This window comes from Pogoniulus pusillus, chromosome 13, assembly GCF_015220805.1.
Source record: "Pogoniulus pusillus isolate bPogPus1 chromosome 13, bPogPus1.pri, whole genome shotgun sequence".
Taxonomy (NCBI): domain Eukaryota; kingdom Metazoa; phylum Chordata; class Aves; order Piciformes; family Lybiidae; genus Pogoniulus; species Pogoniulus pusillus.
In genome coordinates, this window is record NC_087276.1 from 24,037,501 (window position 1) to 24,058,107 (window position 20,607).

The following is a 20,607-nucleotide window of genomic DNA, read 5'->3' on the forward strand; positions in this document are numbered from 1 at the left end:
CTGTGGCCAGCCTGATGTGGGGTAGGGTGTCCCTGCCCATGGCAGGGGGTTGGAACTAGATGATCCTTGTGGTCCCTTCCAACCCTGACTGATTCTATGACCCATGTCCAAGTCCTTCCAGGTCTTCAAGGGTTAAAGCCACAGCAGTGAGTTCCATTTCAGGGCAGGTTTGAACGTGTGGACCATGACACAGCCCTCAGGGAAAGGGACATAAGGGACTGTGGGAAAAGCCCCAGCCTCATGCTGCACCCATGGGACCTCTGTCTAGTGACACAGCTGGAGTGGAACATGGCAGATTACAAAATCAAACACAAGAAACCAGAACTGTCAGTCAAAACTAGCCCTTTGTGGTGACCACCAAGGCATGGACAACCATAAACTCTGGTTTGCCTGGCTGCAGTGATGGATGAGAAGGGGGTTAAAAGAGTGACAGGCAAGTATGGGCATTCTTGAGCTTGCCCTGCGCTTGCCCTACTTTGCAGGGGATGGCAGCAAGAGTCACCTGAGCAGTGTGGAAGCTGTAGGTGCTTTATCCCCTTTCTTAGCTTCCTCTCAGCAGGAAAATCAATCCTCTGGCCTGGAAAATCTGTCTTGGTCATAGACACAGACATCCCACTGTGCTGAAGCTGACCTGGTTGCAGTTTCCCAGCCCATGTTCCATTTCAAAAGGAAAAACCACCCAACAGCACTCCCTGCCCTGGATTTCCAAGAGCTGGATGTCCCCTGGGACTCCTTGTGTTTAAAACACTACTGAGCAAACTGCAACTTGCTGAGCCAAAGTATCCTGCTAACTCACCACCAGGAACCACCCTTCACCAGACCATGCTGAGCTGCACCCAGCAAATGTGTTAAAGGCATGGAAACCCTCCAGTGCCACTGCAGCAGATGTCAGAAGCAATGGCAGCTGCACCAGCCCCGATGTGCCATTAACAGCTGCGAACTGGTGAGCCAGCTCCTGGTCCTCTCTCTCCCCAACAGTGCAGCTCGTTCTTATGACTGACTTTAAGTACTTATTGCCCACACAACAGTTTGCAACTCTGCATTCACAGGTGAACTCTTGGGGCTGTGGTGGGATTTCAAAGGGTGCTGGAGGGTGTTCAGGCTGAGGAGGGAGTTGGGAAAGCTTGAGGGCAGTGCCCTCCTCTTTAGCTCAGTGCTCAGAAGCAGAGAGCTGAAAAGGCAGGCCATGGGAAGAAAAGGAGGGATGAGGGCATGAAGGAAAATCCAGCCCTGCAGAAAGCCGTCTTTGTCTCCTTCACAGCTGCTGGCACGTTTCTGAGGTAGCAGAGAGGCTGGTGCCACCACAAACACCCCCTGTCCCTCCTACGTGGAAAATGTTCCCAGGACAGGGAATGTGTGATTTCCTGCCCAAAACACAGCTGAACCGGTGGTGGGGCCCTGGATCCTGCAGCAAATGCCTTTACTGGGTGCTTCCAATTGTGAGGTGACAGGACAGATGTGTATGGACAGCCCAGCTCTGCTGGCATTCAGCAAGGAGCCAGTGAGACAACTCAACCCTCTGCACCTCCTCACCAACTGCCCCTCTCTGCCAGCTCACCACAGCATCTTTGTCCTTTCCCAGCTGGCAGTGCTGGCAGCACCAGGACATCCTCCCTTTGCAGGAGGGAGGATGGTTCAGAGAACGTTTCTCTCTGGGGAACTGTTTCCCTGTCTCTGAACAAAACCATCGCTACTTTCCCCACCATGTCTCCTTTGCCCTCCCCACTGCCCCAAGCACCCAGCTGGTGGAACTCACAAAAATAAACATCCTCCCATCTGCTCCCATGCCCCAGCCTGGGAGATGACAGAGGCGATAATTACACACTCGGCACAGCAAAATTATCCAGCGCCAGGGAGAAGAGGCCGGAAGCAGCTGGAGATCATCCGCAGGGAACGCTGCTCCCTCCCACAGCGCCTTCGTCTGAGCATCGCCCCAAAGCAGCCTGCCACTGCAATCTGCTTGGTGAATGTGTTCGCAGGGCTGCGGCAGGAGAGGGTCCAGCCCCATGAGCACAGGAGCTGACTCTGCAGGCGCGGGCAGGCAGCGATGTGCTGCTGCAGTGAGGAGTTTGGAGCAGCAGGACAGGATGGTTTCCTGTGGGGCCATAGCTGGGATCCCCTGGGTCTCTGGCAGCGCAGCCTCCACGCATGCTGTTTTACTGGATAGAGGCTTCACACCAGCTGTCACTTGTGCAAGGTTTCGCTGCCTGCCAGGGCACAAGCGCTCGGACATCTTGTCCCTTCCTTGCTCTCAGGAGACCTTTGGGAGGAACATGTGCAGCTCATTCACGAGGCTTCCTTCACAGCAAACTCCTTGTCGAAGAAAATTTATTTTCCCTCAAAGGAGAGTCTGCAAATGCAGACAGTCCATGCAGAGACCCCTCAGAGGTCTGGGGGGATGATACTACCTCATTTCCCATGCGCCAGCAGGACTAGGACTGTAGTCCCCAAGGTGTGTTAATGAGAAATGTCCTAAAGAGAAGTGAGAAAGAGAAAAAAAAAAGTCAGTAGGAATAATACCAGCAAACCTACCAAAACCAATCAACCAAACCCAAACCCTATACCTGCTGGAAGAAGGAGGCTGCAATGAACTGTCCTCAAAATACATCCTGACTTAGTGGCTTTACATTTTACCCTGGAATGACTAATACTGAGCAAACAACATTTAATTTCCACAGCTAGGAAATCAGTGGAGCTGTTCTGCTCACCCTAGCCTCTGTGTGAGCACCGAACATGGACAGGATGATGGGCAGGGTGACTGGATAGGGAGACAGGCAGGGGAATGAATGGGCAGGTGATGGGCAGCAAGGAAAGGAGGAGGGTCTGCTCAGGAGGACAGGCAGAGGAACAGGATGGAGTGGGCAGAGGGACAGGCAAGGCAGGTGTACAGGCAGGGAAGGGGAAGAGGTAGAGATACAGGCAGGGGACAGGCAAGGCTGTGTCTCTGCCCTGCCGCAGCCCCTCGCTTTCCCGCCCGCTCTCTCCAGTTCGGTGTTTCACCCTCCCACGCCCGCCCGGTGCTGCTCGGTGGGGCGAAGACCCGACCCCGGGTGGAGGTGGGGAGCCCCGTCCCGCCCGCTCCGCTCCGCTCCGGGGGGGTTGGAGGCCGACCCGCGCCGGGGCTCGGTTGCTTCACCGGGCAGGGTCGAAGTCCAGACGCTCGCAGCCCGCGACGGAGGCGGCCGCGGTCCGCGGTCTGCGGCGAGGTCAGTGCTAGCCGGAGCCTCAGGCCCCAGCCTGGAGCCTCAGGCCCCGGGCAGGCCCTGCCGCCAGCCGCGGCTCCCCCGCGCCGTGCCGGGGCCCTGTCAGCGGCGGCGGAGGAGGCGGGACGACGCTTCCCGTCAGCGCCACCGGGCGGGGGAGGCGGTGGCGGAGGCCGTGGCGGGGCGACCCCCGTCCTTGCGCCATGGCGGGGCGGCCCGGGCCGGGAGCGGGGCGGCGGGCGGCGGCGGGCGGGGGCCGGCCGTTCCCACGGGAGTGCTGCGAAGGGCTGGGCGGCCTGGACTACGGCCAGGTACCGGCGGGGCCGCGGGGCGGGCGGGGAGCGCCGGGCACAGGCCAGACCTGAGGCGTTGCTATCCGGGTGCGGGGGGCAGCCCCGGGCCGGCCCTGCCCACCCGCCCCGGCGTCGGCCTGTGCCATTGCGCGGCGCGGACCTGGTGGCAGGAGCACCCCCTGGGCTCTGCCCGCAGGTGCAGCGGGCCCTGGGGATGCTCCGTGCACCGTGCCCCAGGGCCACTCGCCGCTGTCCGCAGCCTGCCGCCCCAAACCATAACGGCACGTTGTGGCCATGTGGCGAGGGCTGCACTGGCACCACATGTGAGACCCATGGGTACTGCTGCTGGCTCAGCCAGGTGCCCCAGAGCACCTGCCTGGGTGCCTATGCAGCTCTTGCCTGGGTCTCCATGGAGCTCTCACCCAGATGCCCATGCAGCTTCTGCCCTGGTGCTGGTGCAGCTCTTCCCCAGGTGCCCATATAGCTCTTACCTGGGTGCCTGTGCAGTTCTTGCCCTCCCTGACTTTGCAGCTGTGGGCAAGCATTTGCCACTGTTATTTATCACCCGTTGGGGAGGAAGGGGCAAAGCTGAACGTTCTGTACCCAGCAGTTTGCCCTCATCCTGATGAGCCTCCTTTTTATCCCTAAAAGCACATGCTAGGCACAGGCCAATCTGCCTCCCGCTGGCAGCAGTGAATTTGGTTGTTGGGAGGAGAAGGTGAGTGCAATGTTAACCACGTCGCCGGCCAGCTGTTTGTAGGTCAAGAAGCTTTGTTCAGCCTGTGCTGGCAGTGTGCTCGGTGCTGTGGGAAAGGAGAGGAGAGAAGCTGCCCTGGTCCCATGGGTTTGCAGTTAAAGTGGGACAAGACAGTTCAGCCTCGGTGCCAGCAGCTGTCTGGATGCCCAGGGTACTGTGTGACAGCACTCAGTTTGAAGGGATGAGATGTGACAAAAGGCATGAAAGGTAGGGGAGGAATGGCTGGGAAGGGTGGGAAAAGAAGGAGATGGGTCAGGATCAGGCCCTGGGGGCTGTTGCCATCATTCCTCAACAGCGCTTGTGTCCTGAGGGATTGGCTAGAAGAGCTCAGGGTAGCTGGGGCTGTTGTGGTTTGAAGGCAGATGGAACCCCGTGGGAATCCCCCCCCCTCCGTTTTTCTGGGGCAGCAAATGACTGCAGCTATGCAGGAAACATCCAGAATGACTGGAAGTGCCCTGGCATGACATGGGAGCCATTCCCAGGGCCTTGGCTCTTGGCTAGGAAAGATATCAGGTTTAGCAGCCCCTCTCCATGAATCTCACTGAACTTCAGGTTCCTTTAAAGAACCTGTGAAGAGCCAGTGGGGATTTCTTTTCTGGACTGGGGAGGTGGAGCCAGTGCCTCTTGGAGCCTTTCCTGTACCCTGGCATCCAAAGAACTTGCAAACACAGCTGTGTTTGGGAAGCAAAAGCCTTCCACGTCTCAATGTTGTCTTGATTTTGATTCAAGCAAGGGAAGAGCTTGGGCTAGGCTGTTTTGTCTTTTGTTTTCAAAGTTTTTAGACAAAAAAAAAAAAAAAAGAGAGAGAGAGAGAGGCAGTGGCTGTTTTTCATCCAAATACCACTGCAGGGAGAGGGAGGGAGAGAGAGAAGCAAGCATGGCTTCTTGCACGTAAAAATGCTGACAATGTCAGGGAGCTGTCCTGGGAAAAATATCTCTTTTTTACATGGAGAAAGGGGGAAAAGCAGCAGCTTTAAGGGCTTTGTTGTTGTCATTAAGAGCAGGAAGGTGTTTTACAGCTTCTTGAAATGCAAGTGCTTCCCTTTCATGGTGGAATTGCATCACTCTGACTTTGTGGAAAGCAAGTTTGAGGCCAACATAGGTCATTGCTTGGAATTTCCACATAGACCAGCATCCCTAGGACATTTCTTCATCCCCGGGGTCACTTTCTTTTCCTGCATCTTGAAAACACACTTGAGGTGCCAGCTGTCCTGTAGTGCTGGTGCTTATCCTCACAGCAGCAGTGTCTTCACAGTGCCCATGTCCTGGGCACAGCTTCAAATATGGGGCTGCCTGAGCACCTGGTGCCTCTCAATGTGTGTGGGGAGGCAGTTTGGAGGAGTCCCCGTTCTTCTTGACAGCACTTTGTAAGTCGTGACAACCTTGCTTGGGGCCATTCAAAGATTCCTCTGCTCTTACAGGGCAGCTGATGTGTGTGGTTGAAGGTGAAGTGCCCCATATTTGGGCCCCCACAGGAACTCACATCCACAGTAACTGTCTCTGCCCTCACCCAGGTGGATATGAGAGCCATGGCACGGCTCTTTGGCTACGTGGATGTGACCGACTCTGGCTTCATTGCAGCTGTCCTCTCCATCGCCTTCAACCCGTTCTTCTGGAATGTGGTAAGAACTGCCTGCCTGCTGGTCACTTCATCATGCTTAGTCTTCCTTTGCCAGCGATCTCCTTCGGGCCATGCTGGAGGAAAAACCTCTTTGGAGGACATCTGTGGGGCTGGGTGGGACAAGTGAGGTTCTGTTATTAGGCGTCAGAAATGGGTGAGCAGAGAGCTGTGCCTCTGCCTGGAGCTGAAAGTCTCTGCGTTGGTTGTCACAGAGGATGGAGAGGCAGAGAGGCAAAAGGAATTAGGAGCTCAGCCTGGGAGAGGGAACATAAAACCTGTCCTTCAGCCACCTTCTGTCATATTTCCCACCCCAGGAGCTAGGCACTGGTCATGACTGGAACTCAGTACAAATGGCATTAGCTCCTGGTGGGGGCTGCACTGGATCTGTTGCCTGCTGTTTCCCCTTGAAATATGTTGGCAGATGGTTATGTGGATGGCAGGAAGCAAAACCAATCAGCCAAAAGTTAACCTGAAGAAATACCTCCTCCATCATGCTGAACAACCTGCTCTAGTTGAAGATGTCCCTGCTCACTGCGGGGAGATTGGACTAGGTGACCTTTAAAGGTCCACTTCCAACCCAGACCAGTCTATGATTCTATGATTCTGTGATTCAGAGTCTGGCAAAGAGCTGCAGAGCTGGCAGCAGGCCAGCCCAAAGCAGGAGCAGGGATACCTGTGCAGGGGTGATGCTCGCTGTCTCTGCAGGTACCTTAGCACTTCTGCAGCCAAGACTGGGAGAGTCTTTGCTGCCCTTTAGCTACCTCCCTGCAAGTACAGGGAGAATCACTGTTGGAGCATTGCAGGGCTGATGTGACAAGCTGGGAGCCCAGGCTGGCAGCAGCATGAGCTGAGTCTCACCATGCAGCACAGCCAAGGTCTGGGGTGAAACTTCTCGTGAGCGCTCCTGGGAACGGGATGTGGTCTCAGCCAAGATTCCCAGAACCACCCGCCAAACCTCCCTGCAGGGATTCTCACCCTGGGGAAGCCTCCTTAAAAAGGCCTTATTTTTCCAGAGGGGCAGGGCTCAGCTCCCTCTGAGCGTGGGGGCTCTTGAGATTGTCTCATGCTGGGCTTTGGAAAAGTGAGGCTCTCCTGGCTGTGAGTTACTTTGGAAACCTCCGTCGGAGCTCTTTGTTGCAGCCTCCCTAATTTTTCATGCAACTCCTTATTAAAAAGTCTCACGGTGTCTGAAATGTGAACATTATTTCGACTGTGGAGTCATCACGTAGCATAAAGAATCAACGAATAAGAAGATTTGGGATGTGGTCTCTGGAGGGAGGAGGGGAGAGAGAGAGACACCGGCTCCAGTGACAAACTGCATTAAAGGGAAATGAAAAAAAGTGCTTTATTAGCGTCTGCTGCTACGCCTGCCAGTCGTGGGATTCCTGCAGCTTGGGAAATAGCACTGCTTTTTGGATCAAGAGTTTGGCTGCTGCTAAAGGACAGGGCGAGCTGATGTAACAGCAGGAAGTTCATTGCTCTGCGTTGCTGTTGTCCCTTTCCAGCGACTGAAGAGCTGTTGGCGGCAGGTGGCACTGCAAGCAAGACGTGCAGGGCCTGTGCCCAGGAGCAGAAGGCATCTCTGCATGGGTGTGTAGTGAGCAACCTGAGCTGGTGTGTTGGTGGAAAGCTCTAGGGAGGTGAGCGTGGCACTAGATGTTTTCCCTGGCTGTAACGGGCCGGGTGACTCTTGCAGTCCGTGTGCCTCTGTCCATGCTCTTGCTCTGGCCAAGTCCCTGAGCACATCCCTGGGGTTTTTAGGCTTTGCCAGTCCTTGTGTAGGACTCATACCGGACACTGCTGGAAGCTTTTTTGCAGGAGGGCTGTGGGACCTGCAGCCTTCAGCAAGTGCCTGCTATTGGGTGTGTTTTAGCAGGCATAGCCACAGCCATCCCTGGATTTTCCCTGACCTGGTTCCTTTATCTCCTCTCCATCCTTATTTCTGTGTGATCAGCGTTGCCTGCACCTAGCCAGCAGCTCTTCTTTCCTTCTCTCCATCCCTGCACAGGCTTCCTTTGTCTTTTGCAGTTTGAGTTCCTTCCCAGCAGCTGAGATTGCTTCTGCATCTGAATTACTATGGGCTTGCAAGAGCTTTAGTGCAAAACTTAGATTCCTGTGCAGTGCCAACCATTCTCTGCTCTCTCTGCTTAACAAGTAATGTAGGACCCTGGTCAAAAACCCTCCTGTGCATGAAATTCCTGATTTGGATGGAAATTTGGATGCATTGATTTAATTCAGTGTCTTAATTCTCTGTTTCTGCTGAACTCTGGCCAGGTCTGCTTCTTGCAAAGTTTGGCTCTGGGTTGTCCTCGCTGCACAGTGCCTCTGAATAAATATGTGGTGGGGAAACCCTGGCTCCATGTGGTGCCTGGCCAATGGAGAGACACATCTTGAGGCCTCCAGCATAGTGAGGTGTTTACCCTGGTAAGCAGCAGGCACATCTCTTCGGGACAAAAAGCTGCAGAGTTTGGGGTTGAAGCATAAACTCCAGAAGCTGTAGAGGAGCATCTCTCTGGAGAAAACCCTGATGCTTGTCAGGTCGATTTATGTGCTTTGGTTAAGAGAGCAATTTAGAGGAACAGAGCCTAAGTGGGGCAATTTGCAGGACTCCAGCCAGGCTGTGCTGATGCTCCCTCCTGTTCTCCGCAGGGGAGAAAAACTCACCAGAAATAGCCTCAGAATTTCCAGTTCCCACCCTCTTCCCTGCAGGAAGTGCCAGGGGGTACCATGAATGTCTCACCTGGGGTTGTCTGCTGCATTTCCCAACCAATCCAAGGGCTTGCAATCCCTCTTCTGCTTCCCTCTCTCCATGCCAATTAAAATCCCACTTGTTCCCTGGGTGGTCCCCCAGGTTACATTGTCCTTGGCACAGTTTGGATGTGTTCCTGCACTATTCTCTTGTTTATTTCTTGCTCTCCTTCTTGTGTTGTCTCTTTTCCCACCCACCGTGGCTGTTACAAAAGGAGCTGCTGGGAGCCATGATCCTATATGAGATATAGTGCAGATAAGGCCCCAAAACACAGATCTAGAACTGTTATAGAGGTGATGTCACTTTAAACTCCCCCAAGGATGTTCAACGCAGCCAGACCTGAGCTGCCATGAGGCTGTTGATGGGCACCTGGCGAGGAGTAGGTGCATTGCTGGAGCTGTGCCATGAAATGTTAATGAGGTCAGAGCAGCAGAAACTCCAATAAATCCCATCTGTGTTTGGAAAGCTGCAGAGTGATGGGAGAAACTTCCCATCCTTGGGTAGCTAAGGAAGATATTAAATAGCAGCTCCTTGGGGACAAACGTTTTCAAGTCAGGAGGCGCAGATAACCTGATGAAGGAGGATTTAAAGAGCTGGCTGAGCCTTGGAACTCAGGGAGTTTCCAGAAAGCTGGAAGGTTTCTGAACAGCTAAGTGGCATAGCTGTGAGCCAGGTAGTCTGACGTTGGTCACCACGCAAGTGAGTTTCAAGTGGGGAGCACATCCATCAGCAATCTTTTTCTTGATTTCAGCCTCTTAAAAATTTGCAGCTGGCGTCACAGGCTGATTGAGATATGGCACATCTTTAGCTGCCACCCAAGAGCTTGGTCCTCCTGTCTGCTCTGATGACCCCCTCCTGCCACCCTTGCAGGAGTCTGTCACGGTTAGGAAGGGGCTTAGTGTAATTTAGCCTGATTTTAAAGAAAATAGACCCCATCAGACAAGATGTGATTTTTATCCTTCAAGGTTGCAGCTTTTTCCTGTTCAGGGTAACAAGATCCCTGTTCTAGGCTTCTGTCAAGTGTTTAAACTGCATGAGGTTTTGATTAAAGAAGTAGTTGCACAGGGACCCGAGCTGACAACGCCTGGCTCCTGATGGATGTGTATCTCTTGGTTCATTTATTTTTAATTTCCCATCCTTTTCTCCTTCTTTGGAGTCTGGAGGAATCTGCCAAGTGGATAAAAAGTGCTTGTAGCAGCGGGGAGGGAGAATTTTGCAGGCACTGGCAGCCTGATTTCACCTCCCTCTGACCACTTCTTGCTAAACTTGTAGGAAGGTGCCTGGCCCAAAACTGCTTCGTGCTGCCAAGATGTGGCCAGGAGTCCAGGAGCTGTCAGGATACAGACCTCAATGAGCCAAACTCCAGGAAACCTTTGGGGGACAGGAGAAAAATGCCTGATGCTGGGGCATTTCAACAGTTGGGGGATTTTAGTGGCTGTCATAGTCTATCTTGCAGAAGGCAAGAACTGAGTAGTGGCCTGTTGGCACCTCAGTGGGGAAAGGAGATTTTAGGGTATGAAATGGCTGTGTGAGGGCAGGAGCTGCAGCTGAAGCTTAGCAGGGATCACACTTCACTTGCTGAACTTTACAGGGTTGGGAGACGAAGGATTCCAAGTGATTTATCGGTGTTTTCTGGCCTTCAAATTCTATGGGAGTTTTGTGGAGTCGCCTGCAAACCTCTGCCTGCCTGCAACAGTGGTTGAGAGCAGCAAAACAGCCCCCAGCCATCTTCTGGAAAGTGCTTTTAGATCCCATTGTAGAAGCCACGGCACAGGGATGATGGTGATTTGCTTATAACAGATGCTAGATCAATAGCAGGGCTTCAAGCTACGCTGCAAGGCAATTGACTGCAGAAAGTGTTTCTTTATTGGGGTAAAGCTGGGCTTGCGACGAGGCTTGGATTCGCTCTTACATCTCTGGTCTGAAAATGTCACCACCAGCTCTGATGCCTTTCATCCTTTGTGCAGGGAGAGAACGCACATTAGTCATAATTGGACTCTCTGCCAGGCAGCAATAGCCGTTTTCATTTCCTACAATGCTTGAGAAAGAGCGAGGATTTGCTGCCTTTTCCACCCCCCCCCCCTTTTTTTTCCCCTTTTCCTTTTTTTCCTTCTCCCCCAAACAGCATTTAGTGGCAATTTTATTCCAAGTGACTTGGTAACGCTTCCCACTCAGGCAGAGAAGGCTTTGCAGTGATGCTGTAACGCACGATGAGTGGATGGCATCGATTCTCCAGCCGTCTCAGAGTGAGTCCTGCCCAGGTGTGGCCAACTGCGACTGCTGAGCTCCTATATTTAGCTTTTCCAGCGTGTCGGCACCGCTGCGAGCCGCGTAGCAGGCACCAAAACTGGGTCGCATCCTCCAGCCTGCCGGCTGGAGTGACACAATTAGGAGCACTGTCACCTTGAGGAAGAGTCACATCCTTTATCCCAACCCTGCTTCCCTGCAGCCTCCGAGCTAGGGGTGGTGGTGTTTTCATCTCAATCCTCTTTGAGAAGCCGTGAAATGTCTTTTTATGATGTCCTTGCAGGCTGAGCTGCCTGTATTGGTGGGGATGGTGGAGCCCTGCCTGGCCTGGCAGCTGTAAGCTGAGATCATAGAATTGTTTTGATTGGAAAAGACTTCCAAGATCATCAAGTCCAGCCTTCAACTTAAGACCACCAAACTATGTCCCAAAGCACCATATCCACATGTTTCTTGGGGGTTTGACTAGATGATCTTTTGAGGTCACTTCCAGCCCCTGACATTCTATGATTCTTGAACAGCTTCAGAAACAGTGACTCCACCACCTCCCTGGGCAGCCTCTTCCATTGCCTGACCACTCCTGCAAGGAAGAAATTGTTCCTAGTATCTAACCTAAACCTTCCCTAGTGCAATTTCAGGCTATTTCCTCTCCTGTCACCTGATACTAGGGAAAAGAGACTGACCCCCACCTCACTCCAACTTAGAGAGCAGTGAGGTCTCCCCTCAGCCTCCACATCTCCAGACTGAACAACCCCAGCTCCTTCAGCTGCTCCTTGCCAGACCATTCACCAGCTTTGTTGCCCTTCTGTGCATGCGCTGCAGCAACTCAGCATCATCCCTATAGATATTTCATCTATGTATTGAGCCAGGCAGGAGCTCAGTGCTCCTGGCAGTCTTTCAAGCAGCCACCATGCAGGGGTACCAGCCAAAGCGGGATGTGCTTGGGTGGCTGTGATGCTTCTGTGCCCATCCCTAGCACAGCTTTGGGATCCAGCTGGTGTGCACCATGCCTGCTCAGCACTTCTCTAAACCGAGGTCAGAATTTGTCTCTCACCTCACAGTCCCCTGACCAAACTGACCCAAAAAACAACCTCCTTTTTTTAGTTTCTGCAGAATGCTCCCCTGGAAACCCAGGATGTTTGTTGTATTTGCTGTACTTTTCTTGTTAAGTGTTTTAAAAATATAGCAGGGGTTGCTGGCAGCTCTGCTGGAATGTCAGCACAGGCACAAAAAAAAGTTATGTCAGGAGTCTTGCTTCTGTATGCATCAGAGAGTTATCTGCAGACCTTACAAGTTGGGAGAGGCCCTTTCCATCCCATCCCGTTCCTGTCCAGCCATGCTGCTGCTAAACACAGTCATGGAATCCCAGAATCCAAACGTGGTGGGGTTGGAAGTGACCTCTGGAGATCATCCAGCCCAAGGCAGAGTCACCCCACAGAAGCTTGGCCAGGATCACAATGTCTGGGCAGGCTTGGAATCTCTCCAGAGAAGCAGACTCCTCAGTCTTTCTGGGCAGCCTGCTCTAGAGCTTCAGCACCCTCATACCAAAGAATTTTTATCTTGTGTTCAGAAGGAAGTTCCTGGGCTCCAGTTTGTGCCTGTTGCCCCTTCTCCTGTCACTGGGCACCTCTGAAAAGAGCCTGGCCCCATCCTCTTGACACTCACCCCTCAGTTAGTTATAAGCATTGACAAACACTCTTGCTGATGAGGTGCTGCCCAAAGATGTTATTCTAGGAAGGGGGCTTTTTAGACTCGCAGGGGGTGACAGGACTAGGAGGAATGGAGTGAAGCTGGGGATGGGTAGGTTCAGACTGGACATGGGGAGGAAGTTCTTCAGCATGTGAGTGGTGAGGCCCTGGAATGGGTTGCTCAGGGAGGTGGTTCAGGCCCCATCCCTGGAGGTGTTTAAGGCCAGGCTGGATGAGGCTCTGGGCAGCCTGATCTAGGGTAGGGTGTCTGTGCCCATGGCAGGGGGTTTGGAGCTAGGTGATCCTTGTGGTCCCTTCCAACCCTGACTGATTCTGTGATTGTATGAAATGAAAAGTCTATGCCCACCTGCATCTCATGGGACAAGGCAAAAAATGCATCAGGATCAAAGAAAGGAAGTATTGTGATCTACCCAGACCAGGAAGCATGGAAGTCCCGTGTGACTCAGGGCTTTGGTAGTGTTTGTGTGTAGCCCTGGGGCTGGGAGCTGCTGGAGCCCTGAGCTGGGAAACTATCAGCTCCCCTGGGACACCATCGGCTGTGTGGGGCGTCCTGGGTTGCGCGCCTGCCGCAGTCACAGACGTAAGCTGGGTGTTTCCTGACTCTACCACGGTGCAGGCCATTTAGCAGAAGCCTGCCCATTTCCCAGAAGGATGGGATGTCCCAAAATAGGCTGCTTTGACAAAGATGCAGAGGCACACAGTCTTCTGTGTGCCTTTGGGAAGTATTTTCCTTAAGACTCACTGCTTGGCTTGCATCACCACGAAATTGCATCTTCCATGTGCCTGGAGATTTACGGTGGAGAGGGAGGTGTTCAGGCTTCAGGGTGGAGCTGCTGGATCTGGTTAGTGGCAGGCTGGTGGCACACAGGGTTGGCAACCCAAAGAAAATACATCCTCATTTTCCCTGCTTTCTCCCCCCCTTGATGAACTCCAAGGAGACACTTAGCTCTCGTTGCTCACGTGAGCAGTAGCAAATGGCTAGTAGATTAGTAGATCAGAAAAAGCAAAACACCTCCCTTCTGTTTTCCACCTGTGCTGCGTCCCCAGTGACCTGAGTAGCTGGCAATGGCACTTGGCAGGAGCATCCCACATCTCTGCTCTCTTGAGTGTGAAACCAGATAGTTCAGCAGCCTGACCACAGCAGTGCTCGGTGGGCACCACTTCCTGGTAAACATTAGAAGCCTCACTTCAGTCAAAGCAAACAAATGTCTGTGCTCCTCCCTGACGCTGTTGACTCCCTTAATTCCTCTTTCTAAGGCATTGTGGTTAACCTTTAAAACCCCTGTACCCCAAACCAGGAAGAAACAGTTGATTTTTGGAAACTGATGCTGATACATTGTGCTAGAGGAGGACATGAGCTGTGGACATTTTCCTTTTCCCTGCCAAGCCATCTGAACCTAGATGGGGCAAGTCTCTTAGAAAATTAGGAATTTGGTTGGCAGAAGAGCTGGAAGCTCCAGATCTGTGCTGCTGCCTGTGGCTTCATCATAGAATCAACCAGGTTGGAAGAGACCTCCAAGATCATCCAGTCCAACCTAGCACCCAGCCCTAGCCAATCAACCAGACCATGGCACTAAGTGCCTCATCAAGGCTTTTCTTGGACACCTCCAGGGACGGTGACTCCACCACCTCCCTGGGCAGCCCATTCCAATGCCAATCACTCTCTCTGGCAAGAACTTAATATGCAACCTAAACCTCCCCCAGGACAATTTCAGACCATTTCCTCTTGTTCTATCACCTGATACCTTGGAGAAGAGATGAACTCCCACCTCACTCCAGCCCCCTTTCAGGGAGTTGTAGGGGGCAATAAAGTATCCTCTCAGCCTCCTCTGAACTAAACAACCCCAGTTCCCTCAGCCACTCCTCACCAGATCAACTTTCCAACCTCTGTGTTCTGTGATTCTGTGATCATAAGTGAGCAGGAAGAAGCAACTAAACATAGAGGAGCTCAGCCTAAGTAAGCCCAGCCAGCACCCACAAGTGATGTTAGAATGAGCATCAATTCTCTAGTGATGTTAGAATGAGCATCAATTCTCTAGCCTACCAAACCGGGGGGCCACCAGGCCCCCCGGCCTTTTGATCCCCTCCACCATTCACCCAGTGCACACCATGGGCACTCACCGGTGATGCCAGGAGGAGGATCCCTCTGCCCAATTGGGCAAGCTTAGGGCTTCTGCCTTTCCTGCGGCTGATTATAAAGGGGAGTGGGCAGGCAGGACAAAGTGGACACACCTGGGGTGGGAGGAGACTAGCAGAGCCCAGGTGCTCTGTGTTTTGGGGGAAACAAGGGGAAAATGCAGTGTGGGCAAATAGAGTGGAAATGGGGAGGTGGTGCTGAAAGAAGGGAGATGGAGAGGAAAAGGATGGAGAAGAAATGAGGAAGAAAGGGGAAAGAAGAGATGGAGAGGAAATGAGGAAGATGGGGGAGAAGTGGGATTAAAAAAGCCCTAAAACTGAACTGGGGGGGGGGAAAAAGCTGATCCTGCTCTGGCAGGGGGCTTGGACTAGATGATCTTTCAAGGTCCCTTCCAGCCCCTAACATTCTGTGATTCTGTGATTCTGTGAACTTCCTCCTAACATCTTCATCCCAACATCCTCCTTTGGCACAATTTGAGACTGTGTCTCCTTGTTCTATTGCTGATTGTCTGGGAGAAGAGACCAACCCCACCTGGCTACAGCCTCCCTTCAGGTAGTTGTAGACAGCAGTGAGGTCACCCCTGAGCCTCCTCTTCTCCAGGCTGCACACCCCCAGCCCCCTCAGCCTCTTCTCACAAGGTTTGTGCTCCAGGCCCCTCACCAGCTTTGTTGCCCTTCTCTGGACATGTTTCAGTATCTCAACATCTCTCTTGAACTGAGGAGCCCAGAACTGGACACAGTACTCAAGGTATGGCCTGACCAGTGCTGAGTACAGGGGCAGAATAACCTCCCTCATCCCACTAGCTACACTATTCCTGATCCAGGCCAGGATGCCATTGGCTCTCTTGGCCACCTGGGCACACTGCTGCCTCATCTTCAGCTACTATCTACCAGTACCCCCAGGTCCCTTTCTGCCTGGCTGCTCTCCAGCCGCTCTGTCCCCAGCCTGTAGCACTGCTTGGGGTTGTTGTGGCCAAAGTGCAGAGCCCTGCACTTGGCCTTGTTAAATCTCATCCCATTGGCCTCTGCCCACCCATCCAACTCTGCCAGTCTCCCAGCAACCTTTGGGGTCAGGGAGAGGAGGGCTGGCAGGAGCTCTTGGTTTTCTCATGTGTCATAGCATCATAGAATTGTTTCAATTGGAAAAGACCTTTAAGATCTTCAAGTGGCAACCATTCTCTGTCTCTGCCAGGTCTGGTGCTAAACCAAGTCCCTCAGCACCACATGTCTGTTCTTTCAACACCTCCAGGGAAGGGAATTCCTGAGGACCCTATTCCTACGCCCAACAACCCTTTCAGTGAATACTTTATAATGTCCAACCTAAAACTGAGCCAAGAGAGGTGAAGATTGGATATTAGGAAATATTTCCTTACAGCAAGAGTGGTCAGGCACTGATACAGGCTGCCCAGGGGGATGGTGGAGTTACTTTCCCTGAAGCTGTTCAAGAAACCTGCGGACATGACACTTAATGTTGGCTGGTCTTAGGTTGAAGGTTGGGCTTAGTGATTTTAGAAGTCTTTTTCAACTGAAACAGTTCCATGATTCTGATTCTATGTTTTTAAACCTCCCCTGGTGAAACCTGAGGCCATTTCCTCTCATACTTGTTACTAAGGAAAAGAGAAAAACACCCACCTCACTCCAACCTCTTTACAGGGAATTATGGTGAACAACGAAGTCTCTCCTTGAGCCTCCTTTTCTCCAGACTGACAAAGCTCAGTTCTGTGAGTGTGGCAATCACAAACCTCTGTGGTGCATTACCTACTCGCCTGGATTTAGCAGATCCATTTAGCAACATCTTGCTTGGTTTTTTTTTCCCCTTGCAAAACCTTTTTTCTCCTTCTCTTTTCTCCTCCAGACCAGGCACGATGCAGCCACAGGCTGCTTCTGCAGGTCAGGACCTGTGAGCTGCTGCTTTGTCTGGCTGAAGGGTTTTCACCCTTCTGTCTATGTAGGCCCATTCATATTCAGTGTGATCCTTTTTGTGCTTTTGGAAAGGCAAAAAAAAGCAGCTGACACCCGTGAAGTGGGTGAAATAGAGATGGGGTTTAGCAATTTTCTCTGCCTTGGGCTGTTGCAGGGAAGCCTGACTGTCAGGGCTCTCCAAACACCTCCGTCGCCTCCTTTGTGCAGAGGGAGGTTTGCTCATTATCTGGTTTGTGCTCCGTGTATAAAAGAAGCTGTAATTGTAGCAGCTCCTTGCCATAAAAGCACAAAGACATTTTCAGGGAAGGAAAATGTATGTGCAGCTTTTATGGTCCTTTACAGTACTTCTTCTGGCTACTTTTCTCGCCTCCTGCCCTTTCTGCAGTATCAGCTCTGTGCCTGCCTGGTGCTCAGCATGACTGCCTCTGGCTCCAGCCTCTCCTTTGCTATAGAAATGCCCCTTTGAGGAAGAAAAAGTTGAACATCCTCCTCATCATTCGTGTTGGGTGACAAGAGGAGGGACCCCAGATCCCACCGTGTAGCACTCGGATGCTCCTACTCCTGCCTCTTCCCTTGGAGCTATGTTTTCTGTGGTGAGTCTGGCAGCAGATGCTCAATCTGCAGAATCCAGAGGAGGATTTTGAACTGGGAAAAAAACAATTCATCCATCCATCTGTGATTACAGTGCACACCAGTATCAGGACTGGAGTGATACCAAATCAGATCACCTTGGGGCACATGCGGCTGTTCCTAATAAAAACTGGATGACCTCAGATGAGATACAGTATTTTTAACTGCCACGCATTCCTGTTAAGTGCCCTTTCCTGTTTATTTTTACCAGGACATTATTTTAATGGCTACAGGCTTACTCATTTGCTTCCCAAGGCTGGAGAGCAGTACTGATTTTGTTGCGTTTGGAGACTTCGTCGTGCAATCATTTTTCCGGAGGCTGAAGCCAAAAGGAGCGCCTTGTGCAACGGAACAGAACTCTCCTGCCTGTACCCTTCAGGCTTTTGATTCTGGTGTGGATGTGTGAGGATCCTTAGCTGGAAGGGCTTGCTCAGCCTTCCCCATCCACCTCCACGCAGGGCTTTCGTACAAATGTGTGGAGCAAAAGGCTGGAAGAGGATTTGAGGACTGCGTGCAGAGCTCACATGCACCTCAGTACTGGACTTTGGGGCTGCAAAAGGAGAAAGGAGCATCTTTTAGGGGGACATATCACTGGGTCTGGGACTGATTGTTCACTCAGCTTTTGGGTTAGAACTACCTGATCTTTAGGGTCCCTTCCAACCCAAACCGTTCTATGATTCTGTGATTCCTTACACTGAGTAAGTACTGTGGGGCACGTGGTTACACCCATCCGCACACGCGGGAACCCCAGTGGTAACACCAGCGAGCCTGAGGGGTTTGATGAGTGCATTTAACCCTTCAGACTGTTATTACTTGTTGTGCCGCGGGGTTCGAACATCTCCTTCCCGAGCAGAGGGGAACAGAGCGCGCGCCTGCCCGCGTTCCATAAAGATCAGCCTGTCCCTCTCTATTGTTGGCCGCCGGGACGACAGCAGCATGGCAAACATGTGTGTCCTCAGCACCGTGGGAAATGTTCCCAGGGGAGGCTTAACACAGAGCGTGGAACGTGATACGGCGAGCGGCGGGAGGCCCTCCAGCCCAAATCGTCTGCGCTGCGCGCACCCGCTGTGGCCAGCACCTCTTTGCCAACGAAGTCTCACTCCTCTGCGAAGGGGTATTCGATTTCTCTTGCATTTTGTGTTCTGTGAGGTGGTTTTATTCCCCTCTCTCTTCCCTCGTCCCCATCCCTCCCCCCGGCACCGAGGGAGCACTGAGTGAGTACATGCTGTCCAGAGGATGGGTGTGTTGGGAGTCCTTATTAGCAGACTTAATTCCAGAGAATTAAATCCCAATTTCACAAAAGGGCAGCAGGAGAACGGCTGCAGCTCTGGGAGAAGCCAAGCTGGCTTTGTGTGCTGTTTGCAAATAGCACAGGGAGTCCTGGTCTGAGTCTGCTGGTCCTGGTCGTTGGGGTATTAAGACCAAAAGAATAACTGTTGTGTTTCTTTGCCCTTTAAACCAGAAATCACAAAGCAAGGGACATATCTCCTCTACTGTGCTGTCACTTGCACCTCCACTTGTTTTGTGTTCCATTTGAGGCAGGGTTTAAAAAATGGCCCTAATCGTCTCCCGCTTCACCTTCCGACAGCCCCGCTGCAGAATATGCCTCTGTGACACCTGTCATTGTTTCTCCCTGGGTTAATTGTTGTGTGTAATTGCAACCTCCTGCAGGATGCTGTCTTGCTCTATTAAAAAGGGAGATGCTAATGAAGAACATTGGGTACCACAGAACAGGAGAGCAAGGCTGGACTTGCAGGGACGTGTACTCGGCGTACTGTTATTGGCAGCCTGGGCAGAAATGGTGCCTGTGTCTCTCGTCAGTCACTGCCTAATGATTGTAATTTTTACTTGCTGAGAAACTCTGGATGTAATGGACTTCATTAGCAGATACGTGAGATGCTACCAGACCTGCGTTAGAGGGGAGAGAGAAGGAAAACAACCCCTGCGTGGAGGCAATATTATTATTTATTTGTAGCAATAGGGGTGATCCAGAATTAGCCTTGGATTTGGCAGTGTGGCTAATGAGCTGGGCTGAGCTGGAATCCAAGCAAACCTATTAACAAGAGCAAGCTGCAAAGATGCTGCCCAGGTCTGAAAAAGCTCACATCAAACACCAGGTCCCAGGCAGTGCTGGAATGGTTTGGTGATTATCTCTTCCTCCACATGGGGCTGTGTCGTCCTGTGCCGATGTGTTTCTGTCTGGAGAGACCTCTGTTTGCTGATCACACCCTCTCCCCCCAGCCTTTCACCATCCCCTTCTCTCTTGCCAGCTCTTTCTTATTCATACATTGGGTGAACTGAAGCTTCTGATTTAATCTTTAAGAAAAGAGGGCCAAAGTATTCCCACTCCCATCTGCTTGAAGAATTGCCCGACTTGAAATACTGTAGACTTCCAGCCCCAGGTTTTGATTGCAGATAGCATCAGAGAATCATAGAATCACTTTGCTTGGAAGATACTTTGAAGATTATTGAGTCCAACTTTAAACCCAGCACTGCTAGGTCACCACTAAAGAATGTGTCTCAGCACCACATCTACATGGCTTTTAAACCTCTCCAGAAACAGGGACTCTACCACTGCCCTGGGCTGTCACTTCCAGACCTTGGGAACCTTTTTGGGGGAAAAAAATGTTCTTAACATCTAACCTAAACCTCCTCTGGCACAACCTCTTGTCCTGTCACTTGTTCCTTGGGAGAAGAGACTGAATCCCACCTGGCTCCAACCTCTTCTCAGAGAGTTGTAGAGAGCCAGAAGGTCTCTCAGCCTCCACATTTCCAGGTTGAATAATCCCTGTTCCCTCAGCTGCTCCTCACAAGACTTGTGCTTTAGACCCTTCACCAGCTTCACTACCCTTCTCTGGACCTGCTCCAGCACCTCAGTGTCCTTCTTGTAATGAGGAGCCCAAAACGGAAGCCAAGCTGTGGCCTCACCAGTGCCAAGCACAGAGGAATGATTGGTGTCCTATTGCTCCTGGCCCTGCTTCTGCAGGTTCATCTGGCTGGGGACATGATGACAGAGCTGGGTACTCACACTGGTACCTGAATATGGTATCTTCAACTAAATACAGGTCTTACAGGAGAGTAAAAACGCACTGGAATTAGCTGACACCTCTGGTGTAGCTTTATAGCGTCTCTTTGCAGTGAATCAGAGGCTGCAAGAAATGTCAGAGTCATTAGATGACCTCAGTCTCCTATTACCTGCAGCCAGTGAAGTTCTGTAAGAGGGCATATCTTAGGATGCACTTGCTGAAGAATGTCCATTTTTGTTCCACCTAGCCTAGCTCTTCTAATCAGGCTGACCTTATTTGTGACGGTGGTAGTGGTGCGACCTGGAGGTTTGCAGCA

At 52.0% G+C, this 20,607-nt stretch overlaps 1 protein-coding gene and 2 long non-coding RNA genes across 7 annotated transcripts in view; 1 reads left to right on the top strand and 2 right to left on the bottom strand.

Annotated features, from left to right (window-relative positions):
* The window catches only part of PEMT (phosphatidylethanolamine N-methyltransferase), an 86,376-nt gene that overhangs the window by 23,903 nt on the left and 41,866 nt on the right, over positions 1-20,607 (top strand). For 2 of the 5 annotated variants that reach the window (XM_064153566.1, XM_064153565.1), the window contains exons 1-2: positions 3,099-3,206; positions 5,768-5,875. In XM_064153566.1, the coding sequence (XP_064009636.1) occupies positions 5,774-5,875 (102 nt within the window). In that variant the 5' untranslated portion in view covers positions 3,099-3,206; positions 5,768-5,773. Of the gene's footprint in view, positions 1-3,098; positions 3,207-3,442; positions 3,515-5,767; positions 5,876-20,607 lie in introns of those variants that run through there. The other 3 variants (XM_064153563.1, XM_064153564.1, XM_064153567.1) reach the window with 2 other exon arrangements.
* Positions 1,404-3,390, bottom strand: LOC135180810 (uncharacterized). Its single transcript, XR_010304566.1, has 2 exons — positions 3,137-3,390; positions 1,404-2,472 (listed from the first exon to the last, which is right to left on the bottom strand). It is a non-coding gene; the product is annotated as an uncharacterized LOC135180810 (long non-coding RNA).
* On the bottom strand, positions 6,562-14,778 carry LOC135180809 (uncharacterized). The gene is made up of 2 exons (XR_010304565.1): positions 14,698-14,778; positions 6,562-11,211 (listed from the first exon to the last, which is right to left on the bottom strand). It is a non-coding gene; the product is annotated as an uncharacterized LOC135180809 (long non-coding RNA).